General features: G+C 32.2%; 2 protein-coding genes across 2 annotated transcripts; both read right to left on the bottom strand.

Moving 5' to 3' along the window:
* LOC109821127 (lamin-like protein) lies at positions 517 to 5,731 on the bottom strand. The gene is given in 4 exon segments (XM_020387320.1): positions 517 to 671; positions 674 to 752; positions 3,405 to 3,496; positions 5,463 to 5,731. Coding segments are annotated over 4 exon segments (513 nt in total). The 5' UTR covers positions 5,650 to 5,731.
* Positions 6,433 to 11,793, bottom strand: LOC109821126 (uncharacterized protein At5g01610). Its single transcript, XM_020387319.1, has 3 exons — positions 11,531 to 11,793; positions 10,889 to 10,943; positions 6,433 to 6,815 (listed from the first exon to the last, which is right to left on the bottom strand). Exons 1-3 carry the CDS (start codon positions 11,615 to 11,617, stop codon positions 6,433 to 6,435), a joined length of 525 nt encoding a protein of 174 aa, XP_020242908.1. The 5' UTR covers positions 11,618 to 11,793.

Genomic DNA, 12,075 nt, shown 5'->3' with positions numbered 1-12,075 from the left:
CAGCTACACATTTACCGATTGTGATCCTCTACTAATAAGGATCCTCCTAAGATCTCCTAATGAGAAGATCTTCGCCTTTGATTTATCAATCAAAGGTCAATATCTCATTCTCTTCCTCCTCCTCACTTTTCCTCAAGATGAGATCATGACATTTGATTGATAAATCAAAGGCCAAGATCTCATGAGGAGATCTTAGGAAGGGTCCTCATTAGTAGAGGATCCCAACCCTACGATTTCACTTGATAATGTGTTCTCTTGATAATGGTATCTAGCTCTTAATTTGTACAATATCTCAATTAAAGTACGGATAAAAATCACAAGATTTTAAAAACGAACCGAACAAATCCAACTCCAACTTGCATGCATTTTAACACTTTTAGATGGACACATCGTGCTTGCAAGTTTGCAACTACGGCGAGCACGAAGCGCCCTTTTGGTCTTAATTTATTAAGAAGAGACCGAAAAGCAAGCAAATTGCTGCTGCATGCTGCTAAGCTCACAAGACTGCAGCTCAAACTAGCTAGGTAACCACCACCAACCCAAGCACAGACCTAAGCACCAGCACAAACTGGCAGGTAACCACGGAAGCCGGCCCGGCGGCCGGTGCAGGCGGCGGCCGACGAGAGGAGGTGGAGGAGGACGGTGAGGGGAAGGGGGAGGGGGCGGGGGAGGACGGTGACGGAGAGCTTCATGCCGCTCCAGCACTGGCCTCGGCTGGCAGCAATGAAAGTAGTAGGGGCCCGTTGGTTGAGCTGGAAGGAGTAAGCTGTTTCCTTTGGCTGTCGTTCTTCAAGGGTGGCTCCGCTGCAGCATCGCTCGTAGTCTGTCTCGTTCACTTGCAAGCCACGTCGTAGTATCCCTTCTCATATAAAAATGCTGAAAAAAAAAACAGAAGTGGGGGTAAAAGAAAGTAAAGAAATCAGATGATGAAATGAATGTAAGAGTCAGATGATGATGATGATGATAAGTAAGAGGTAAAAGAGATGAAATCATTAATAATAGGAAAAAAAAAACACTCCGCGCATGTAATTAATTTTTAGGGCTTTGTTTGGATACCAATGTGTTTTACTTGTTTTCATTTTGTGTTTTTGCTAAAAAAACAAGTGCATTTGAAACCATGGTATTTTTTTAAGCTAAATCATCTTCAAACAAAAAACAAAACACTTATTTCAAAACACATTTTAGGTGTTATAAGTTTGGTGTTTTGGTTTTGAGTTGAGAATGTATTAATATAATATCTAACATAATATATTAATATGTAGTTATTATCAACATGCTTATTATATTATACTATACTATAGTATATTAAATACTAATATTTAATATGTTCAATAATGTATTATATAATAAATAAATAATAATAAAATATAAATAATCTAATAAAAAGTTCTTGAGAATAAATAATGATATAATAATGATATAATAATATACTATATAATAATATAATTGTTATAATATTATTAAACTTTTTAATAAATAATTGTAATAAATTAATAATTATAAAGTATTATATAATAGTAAACATATTTAATAATAACATAACAATATAGTAATAATATTATAATAACATATTGTATAGTAATATATATAATATAAAATATATAATATATTATTTAATAAATAATATAATTTATCAAAGTAAAATAAATTTTAATAATAATATAATTATTGCTAACAATGTTAATGTAAAAATAATATATTCATAAATAGTAATATTTATTAATAGATAAATATTAATATATTATTAAAGTAATATTAATAAACTCTAACATATTAAAAACTATAATATATTATATAATATTAAAATATTTATAATATGTTAATAACATACTAGTAATGAAATAATATTAACATTATTAATAATATTATATTAAATGAATAATAGTATAATATTATATTATATTAATAACAATATAATTATATTAATAATAAAATAATATTATTATAAAAATATTAATATAATATAGCAACAATAACAAATTGGTATACTAATAATTAAATATATAATTATTAAAATAATATGTAAATAATTATAATATAATTAACTCATTATAAGTCAATTAATATTATGTTACATTATTATAATATATATTTTATAATATTTAATAGCTTATTAAGCTATAATAATGTAAACTAAATAGTTATAACATTTATTTATATATAATTTTATTATAATAATATATAAATATTCAAATAATATGGTTAATACTATGTTATAATGTGTCAATACCTATGGTTGACAAAAAATACTTAACATTGTAATTTGAAAACATTTTAAGGAAAAAACACCTGCATCATAGTGTTTTTTTATATAAAAACACAACAAGAAAAACACCATGATATCCAAACGAAGGCCTAGTTTCTGGCTATTAATTTTAGTTAGTTTTCATTCAATCGTCGAGGATTTCATTTGGCATAGTAGTTTATTTGTTTACGGCCTCTAAGTCCTTATCTTAAAAGTCCCTAATTAAAACTATTAAATTTGTACTTCTCTTCCGCGCTGGGATTATTTAGTCCTAAACTATTGAATTTGGTTTGCCTGCTAAATAGGCATCATAAAGTAATCAAATTAATACAATCTAAACGTAAGCACTAACTAAACAATTCTAGTCTGACATAAATAGGCGAGTTTTCTTTTTTTCATTTTTTCTCGTCTCCTTCGCAAATCTGTATCAAAGATGTCTCTTAGCCTAAAAGCTAATATATATATATATATATATATATAATATATATATAGTATATAATATATATATATATATATATATATATATATATATAATATATATATATAATATATAATATATATATATAATTCAGACAATGAGATCTCTAGGAGTCTGTTATGCCTTAAATTACATCAAATTAAATTGTTTCTCCCCTTAAGAAAAAAAGGGAAGAATAAGGTTAGAACAATTCGTTACATTCACGCGTGATCTCAAACAAATTATGGAATATAAGACAGAGAGGAAAAGAAAGTAAAAAAAAGAAAAGAACAAAGGAGAAGGTATCACACCTGAGGCCAGGCGTCCCGCCGAGTAGAAGCGCTACGCCGGCGGCCCAGGTGGTGTAGTTGAATGTTGGGGGCCCAGCCATTGGCGTGCTTCCTCCGCTCCCAACGCGTGCGGCTGTTCTCTCTCCAGAGACTCGCGCCACGGGCACATTAGCACCTGCAGCAGCAGGATTAGGGTTCGGGCCGCTCCCTTTTCCATTTTTGCCAGCGAGGAGGAAAAAAAGAAGAAGAAGGAAAGGGTTGATGGCTAGCTCTCTCTCTTTTTTGCTCCTGGTATTTTTGGCACTACTCTCACTGCGCAACGGAGCCGTGAGCAGCTGGGGGGGTTACTATTGTAGTGGGGCCGCACGCGGTGGTAATTAAATTTGATTTTTTGTCAGGCTTGTTAATTAACGAATTCTGCCAAAGGGTGGTCCGCTGAGCATCGCTCGTAGTCTGTCTCGTTCACTTGCACCACGTCGTAGTATCCCTTCTCATATAAAAATGCTGAAAAAAAAAAACGAAGTGGGGGTAAAAGAAAGTAATAAGAATCAGATGATGATAATGATATGTAAGAGTCAGATGATGATGATGATGATAAGTAAGAGGTAAAAGAGATGAAATCATTAATAATAGGAAAAAAAAAACACTCCCCGCATGTAATTAATTTTTAGGCTTTGTTTGGATACCAATGTGTTTTACTTGTTTTCATTGTGTTTTTGCTAAAAAAAACACAGTGCATTTGGAAACCATGGTATTTTTTTAAGCTAAATCATCTTCAAACAAAAAACAAAACACTTATTTCAAAACACATTTTAGGTGTTATAAGTTTGGTGTTTTGGTTTTGAGTTTGAGAATGTATTAATATAATATCTAACATAATATATTAATATGTAGTTATTATCAACATGCTTATTATATTATACTATACTATAGTATATTAAATACTAATATTTAATATGTTAATAATGTATTATATAATAAATAAATAATAATAAAATATAAATAATCTAATAAAAAAGTTCTTGAGAATAAATAATGATATAATAATGATATAATAATATACTATATAATAATATAATTGCTATAATATTATTAACTTTTTAATAAATAAACCGTAATAAATTAATAATTATAAAGTATTATATAATAGTAACATATTTAATAATAACTATAACAATATAGTAATAATATTATAAATAACATATTGTAATATAACTATAATATAATATAAAATATAATATATTATTTAATAAATCAATATACATTTATATAAAAGTAAAATTAAATTTAATAATAATATATATTATTTGCTAAAATGTTAATGTAAAAATAATATCATTCATAAATAGAATATTGATTAATAAGAAATATTAATATTTATTAAAGTAATATTAATAACTCAACATAATTAAAAACTATACCATATAATTATATAATGATTAAAAATTTTTATATATGTTTAATAACATACTAGTATATGAAATAATATTATACATTATTAATATATATTATAATTAAATGAATAATATGTATTAAATATTATATTATTTAATAACAATATAATATTATATTAATAATAAAATCAATAATTATTATAAAAATATTAATATAATATAGCAACAATAACAAATTGGTATACTATAATTAAATATATAATTATTAAAAAATAATATGTAAATAATTATATATATACATTAACTCATTATAAGTACAATCTAATGATTATGTTAGCATTATATAATATTATATTGTATAATATTTAATACTTATAAAACTATAATAATGTAAACTAAATATTATAACATTTTATTTATAATATATTTTATTATAATTAATATATAATATATTAATAATATGGTTAATACTAATGTTATAATGTGTCAAACTAGTGTTGACAAAAAATACTTAACATTGTATTTTGAAAACATTTTAAGGAAAAAACACTGCATCATAGTGTTTTTTTATATAAAAACACAACAAGAAAAACACCATGATATCCAAACGAAGCCTAGTTTCTGCTATTAATTTTAGTTAGTTTTCATCCATCGTCAGGATTTAATTTGGCAATAGGTTAGTTTATTTGTTTACGGCTCTAGTCCTTACTTAAAAGTCTCCTAATTAAAACTATTAAATTTGTCTTCTCTTCCCCTGGATTATTTAGTCTAAACTATTGAATTTGTTCCTCTAAATAGCATCCATAAAGTAACAAATTAATACTAACTAAACGTAACACTAACTAAACAATTCTAGTCTGACATAAATAGGGAGTTTCTTTTTTTCATTTTTTCTTGGTCCCTTCCAAATATCCTTAAATTACATCAAATTAAATGTTTCTCCCCTTAAAAAAAGAAGGGAAGAATAAGTTAGAACAATACGTTAATTCACGCGTGATCTCAAACAAATTAATGGAATTAAGACAGAGAGGAAAAAAGAAAAAAAAAAAGAAAAAGAAAAGGAGAAGGTATCACACTGAGCCAGTCCCCGACGTAGAAGCGCTCGCCGGCGGCCCAGGTGGTGTAGTTGATGTTGGGGGCCCACCCATTGCCGTGCTTCCTCCCTCCAACGACGTGCTGCTTCTTCTCTCCAGAGACCAGCGCCACGGCGCACATTAGCACCTGCAGCAGCAGGATTAGGGTTCGGGCCGCTCCCTTTTCCATTTTTGCCAGGAGGAGGAAAAAAAGAAGAAGAAGGAAAGGGGTTGATGGCAGCTCTCTCTCTTTTTGCTCCTGGTATTTTTGGCACTACTCTCACTCGCGCACGCCGTGAGCAGCTGGGGGGGTTACTATTTGTAGTGGGGCCGCACGCGGTGTAATTAAATGATTTTTTTTGTAGCTTGTTAATTACATTTCTGCCACCCGTTAATTCCCCGTAGACAGACGCCGTCTGTCACCGTATATAATTCTGATTCCTATCATTTTTATAATAATAAAAAAACAGAGGGTTATCGGATTAGTATATTTCATTTATCATAAGCACTATATTGGTAACAACCTATGTAAAGTGGGGATCAAAGACTAAAAAACATGGGGATCAAAAGAGTTTTTCCCCCCTTCTCAAATTAGGACTCAACAGGGGATCATTTAGTTAAGTTCTTTAGGAATGTCAAACGAGACCCCCCTGAGACCAAACCCGGCTCACCATTGCAGATACTTGCAACATTTTGGTATACATAGCATTCTCAACTGATCATGAACTCATCCGATTCGAAACCGATATGGAGGTCACATTCCGGCCCCCCAGTATGATTATTCACCACCTCCTAGCTACTTACCAAAGACACAAACCCACCACCAACAACATAACATAAGCTCGAACAGCCTCTTGCACATAGAGTCTCGAACTCCTTTCAAAGAGGATAAAGGTCATGGATACAACATTCGATCTTACGCAGAGCAGCGCATTTTTGGAGAAAATCATGATTTCTCCGAAGTACATTACGACTAATAAAAGAGAGCATACACAGAATCTCGAGGCATCTCATAAGCATCTCTAGGCCTCAGCTTCTTCACTCCAGCCGCAGTAAAGCAAACTTTATCAGACTTGTAGCTCTCCAGTCCCACTTGAGTGACTCTGACCCAGACCAGAACTTTGGTCTTCATGCCTTCTATCCCTGTGAGCTTGCCTCTTGATAAGATACATTTGACTCGGGTTGCATAATTTAACACAGAAGAATCCTTGAATCCGACCTCACAGGTTGATGGCAGGTGGACAACCAGCTTTCCCTTGAGTTCGTCGAATTCATAGCAGATGATGTTTCGCGGGAAGAGGCCTGCAGGGAGTCCGTGTTCTCGGAGAAGGTCTGGTAGGGATTTCGAGGGTTTGCCTGAGATTTATACATATCAATTGTCAGCATTTTATAGTCATGAGTTTTTTCTCTATTGAAAAGAGATAACATGAAAAATTAATTTTAGATTACATGAAAAATTAATTTTATTACAACAATTTTAACACATTATGGGACTATTGTAGTATTAGAGTGACATCGAACCTTTAAGTCCAGTCTGTGTGTAAGAAATGACAAGCTTGTATGCAGACCCACCGTTAATAGGTTGCTTAAGATTACTAGCCCCAAAGACTTACAGGCTGGAGATGATATGACTGCGCTTATATACCATTTTCATAAAATAGGGTTAGTTGCAGATAGACCCCCTTATTATGGCCAAATAGAACTTACTACCACTGTGCTTCTATTATTGCAGATGGATTCCTTGAAAGAGTTCTAATCTTGCATATAGACCCCTGACTAAAAATCTACAGTTACCAATAGACCCCCTGAAAAGGTCCAAAATAATTCACTCAGCGGGGACCTGCAACAATAGAACTTAAGGACTGTTAAGTTCAATTGGCGATAGTACAGGAGGTCTACTATAATTAACCATATAAATTACATCTGTATTCTTTTGTATGAGTTTCAAAGTGGATAGGTCAGAGTCATACCAACAACTTGGTATGAACTTGAAGAGTATTCTTTCCTACAAAGATAATATCAAAGAGGCTGCATGTGATACTCCTGATCTGCACCATCTAAACATTCACCACAACAACTAAAATGCTGTGAGATGGTTGAACCAATCTTACACAGAGTATCAAACAGTATATTCTAATCCCTATAACTTGGCGGTACTTCCGGAAATACAGTACAGTAGAGATAAATGATCACAGTAAAGGTAGACCCTGCTCCTAAGGTGTTAATCAGAGTTTAAGGAATAAATGATCACAGTAAAACAAGAAAACATGTTAAGGCTTGCTCGCGAGAGTACTTTAATCTTTAGTATACAATTGGTGTTGTTACATCTATGTCAATCCTAACACAGCACTTTTTTCCTAAAGCTTAATTTTAAGAGTATTCCTTTACATAGGTGACGGGACAAATTCCAGAAATATAATGCAGTTATGAGACATGGAATTACTTTGTTATCCATTATATCTTTGACTAAATGTGACATAAATATCAGATGAAGTTTTTGCAAGTAGCGTCTTTACTCATACAAAATGTTTCATTGCTCATGTTAGAGCAAAAATTATAACCCTCAAACCCCAACACACCTTCCAAGTTTTGGTGCAGTGGGTTTGGTGCCACTATCTGACTATTTTTTGGAGGATTTTTCATTTAGCACTAAATCCTACTAGCAAGGATTTATAGTACAATGTGTTGGGAAAATCCTATTAACTTGTGAAATTTTAAGGTTCTCTTCTTTGTGTATGGTAAATTGCGCAATCTAGAACTAGTAGAAGTAAATAGGGTCATTTTTACATAGAAGACCCACTAAGAGGAAAACCACGGGACCTAGTCCAGATCAAACCTTCCACCATCTCTAAATAATGGGATTAAAACAAGTCTTCTCTAGATAGTACTAAGGGTTTACTAATATTCAACAAACAACAATTCTCCAATGTTGACTAGTTGTTCCAACTTGTTCCAACTTTAATAGTGAACATTGAACAACGTTTATTGTTTCTCAATCTTTGGATTCCACTAGGAGGGACCACCCAACAAATCTCCCAATCTCGATTTGGGTGGAAAATGCTATTTATTCTACTGTCTCTTGACAAGTCCCCAAGCTTCACCATAAAAAGAGATTTAGTCATTATATCCAATTTCTTGTCATCAATAGGGATCTTCTCAAGATGCATTATCTTGCACTCCAGCAATCCTTGGATCCAGTGATACAATATGCCCAGCTTGAGATGATAATTGGAGTTCTTCATTTCATGATCCCTCCAAATGAGATCCAAAGGTTAAGATTGAGAAACAATAAAAGTTGTTGACTGTGGAAGTTGTAAAATCTGGTCAACATTAATGCATGTACAGAAAATTTGAAGGGTTGTAAGCTCTTGGAAATTGTCAAAGAGCAAATTATGTAATTAGTTGTTCAATGGAAATATACAAGGAGGTGCTTATCCAAAGGGCTTATGGCTGTTGAAAGACAGACAAAAGTCAAAAGAGAAAATTAACGAGAAAAGGGTTTAGTGAGCAGTGAGCAGTGAAAACTTCATGTATAGAAAAATGTATCCTTCATTGAGGGGATAACAATATCCGATTGAGATGAAATTTAGGAGTTATTGAGCTAGGGAATCTACAATGCTCTGATTCCACTTGTTGAGGAGAAATTGAGCCCAATTAAAAGTTTGTGTGTCTTAAATAGATGTCAGGAACCAAATTAATCCGAAAACATAAGCTTTAAGAATTGACCCAACTTTATATTTAAGTCCACCACTTTTTCTTGACAATTTTTATGCTCACAAGTGAAGGAGATTGTTGAAAAGTACATATGCGAGTATAGTCCCACACTGGAAAGTTAAGAAAGAAGAGAAATTTGGGCTAATTCCTAATAGCTTTATGTTTTTGGGTTAAGTAGTCTAATGCACGTGCGTTGTGCGTGGACAAACTTGAATATTTATATTAATGCACATAGAAAATCAAGAGTTGGAAATGAACTCTTTTATAACAAAATGTTGTAGAAAGATCTCAAAGAAAAAATGAATAAAATTGAGGATATAACTCATTTCCATTGAATGTATTCTTCAAAGTAGTTGTCATTTTCTTCTATTCCCTAGATTGTTTCAGTGAACAGCTCGAGAACAACTTTGGCCGAGATAAGTCTACCCGCTAAGTGAAAAGAGGACAACCTTGCCGCATGATGTGAGCTCCATTAGGGATTCCTGGGATTAGGCCACGTCGTCAGCATGTAACCAACTTATAGTATTGAATTGCTCAGGGCCAAGAATAGGAGGCTAGGAGGAATGAGAGGATGAGATAGGATTGTAATACTTGGTAAAGTTTGGTACTAATTTATGATGGTAAAAGAGACATGAATAAGTGCAACGTTTTTATCTATGTTTATGTTAGTGACAACTAGTGACAATTAAGAAATGGAATGTGAAAAGTTGTGTGTGAATTGAAAAGCTTGTGAAGTTGTAGAGAGTTTAAGAGAATTGACATTGTAATTATCCTCGCCACCCACCACTACTTGGGACCATTATAACCATATAAATTTTGTTGTTCTTGTAAGCTAGCAATACCTTTAGCATAAGTATGATTCTACACATCCATTTATAGGTATTATGCAACACGACATCAAAACACGTTTTACTCAGAAACATATATTCCTTCAAAAATGAAATAAAATTCGAAGTGATGAAGAGACTTCTTTTTTTTAAGAAAAGAAAAGACTTATGGGTATATTTGGTATATTATATTGTAATAAGTAATAACTATGACAAACTATTTATCTTATTTAATGAAAACTAATATGATAAAAATTAATAATATTATGTTTAATTATTAATGTTAGTTCTCACATTTATTGTAATAATGATGGAGAAATAAGTATACTCAAATACTGGAGAGAATAAAGGTATTATTGAGTGGATTGAATGGACTTTGGAATGCAATATGGTGATTTTATTCTTAGCCTGTATATAAGGCCCATTAACTCCTTGTTGGATCTGATTTCTCCCAGCAAAATGTCTTGTGCCCTGTTTGAAATATAGAGGGGCATTGTTCGTGAGAGCATTGGGAGAAATTGAGACTTGAAGAGTTATTATTAATTAGCATTTCAAGTTAATAAAGTGGGTAGATGATTGTACGTCTTACTTGCACCTAAAGCACAGTTTAAGTAGTTTAATTATTTCATGGCAATGACTCTCCTCATTCATGTTATATTACTTTTTCTTTAGAAGAGAAACATGAAAACAATAACCGCAATAGACTACCTCTACAACCGCAAGATGATTGAAAAAAGAGGGTCCTTAGAAAGAACAAAAGAAAAGGTTCCTAGAGTACTAACACTCCAAATTTCTAATAAATGCCGACATACAAAACAAGTCAGTAACAATCACAAAAAAGTGAAAATTTTATTAGAATTCAAATAAATACAAAGTTCCAGCTCAAACCTTTCAGCTTATCAAATATCCATTTCGCCTTCTCCTCCACAGTATTTGAGAACCTCTGCAACATCATGAGCAGACTTTTCGATGAAATTAAACATCTCAAACTAACAACAACTGAGACTATATTCATTTGCAACCACACAGTATTTCACATCCGTAAAATCATGAAACTAAGGAACATCCAGTGGAAAAAAGAGTAATGTGCCAGTGCTACTCATCACTGCTCTAAGTATTACTTTTCTGGTCTTATTTACCAAAATAAAAATAACCATGAATTTAAAACTAGTAAATAAATAAAATAAATGGAATTTGAGATAGACTTGCAAATATGACAAAATAAATGGAAGGGTAAATCTACAAGTATTTAAGACGAAAAGTAAATCAGACCACAAGTAGCTACGATCATCACTAAAAGCAAGAAACTGAAGATATTACGCATGGATCTGGACCATAGAAAAACACTAATCAAACCCATTAATCTTTCTTCCCATTTGCTCATTTCCATCAAAACCCATCAATGTTTCCTCCCTAATTCGACCCATAAACAAATGGGTTTAGGATAAATCTACACACATTGCAAATAAAATCAATCACGTGACAGCAAATGGGTCGAAGCCCAAGAGAAAGGAGAAGGCAGAGACTTACAGAGAGATCTTCGCCAATGGAGGAGATCTCTTCTTTGGCTTTCCTGGATATGGTAAAGCTGCTGAGCTTTACCAATGCCTTCTCCATTCTCTTTAAAACCTCTTTCTTTTCTGTTCTCCTTCAAGAGTGAGGGAGAAAAGGGGTAATGGTCCACTTTCTTGTCTCTCTCTCCCCAATCTTTATCTTTCTCTCTCTTGGGTTTTGAGAGAAAAGAGAACAGAAGATTTATGTTGGTTTGGGGAGCGTGAGAGCGGCGCTACAGTAGAAAAATAAAATTATATATAAAAAAAGTTATATCTTTTGTGCATTCAGATTCTCTGGACCTCTGAGATTAGCTGTCAATGATGGATAAACCAAGCACCAGGAAAATTCCTCTTATTATTTTCACAGTATTAGCCCATTTTATATTTTACTTCGTGGAAAATTGTGAGAAATAATGTTTTACTTTCGATTTCTAACATTTTTTTAGACGAAGTATCTATATTTATGCTACTATATAAAAGACATTATGAGAACAAACAAAATATATATAAAAAAAGTGTTGT

Source organism: Asparagus officinalis, chromosome 8, assembly GCF_001876935.1.
Source record: "Asparagus officinalis chromosome 8, Aspof.V1, whole genome shotgun sequence".
Lineage (NCBI taxonomy): Eukaryota > Viridiplantae > Streptophyta > Magnoliopsida > Asparagales > Asparagaceae > Asparagus > Asparagus officinalis.
Note: the sequence above shows the minus strand (reverse complement) of the source record. Positions and strands in the feature narration are given on the sequence as shown.

What these genes read in the sequence shown, in the direction of transcription:
- LOC109821126 (XM_020387319.1), bottom strand. Translation starts at nt 11,617, where the DNA reads ATGGAGAAGGCATTGGTAAAGCTCAGCAGCTTTACCATATCCAGGAAA. An exon ending in CCATTGGCGAAGATCTCTCT is followed by an intron (nt 10,944 to 11,530) that starts GTAAGTCTCTGC and finishes ATGATGTTGCAG; the next exon opens with AGGTTCTCAAATACTGTGGA. An exon ending in GATATTTGATAAGCTGAAAG is followed by an intron (nt 6,816 to 10,888) that starts GTTTGAGCTGGA and finishes TATAAATCTCAG; the next exon opens with GCAAACCCTCGAAATCCCTA.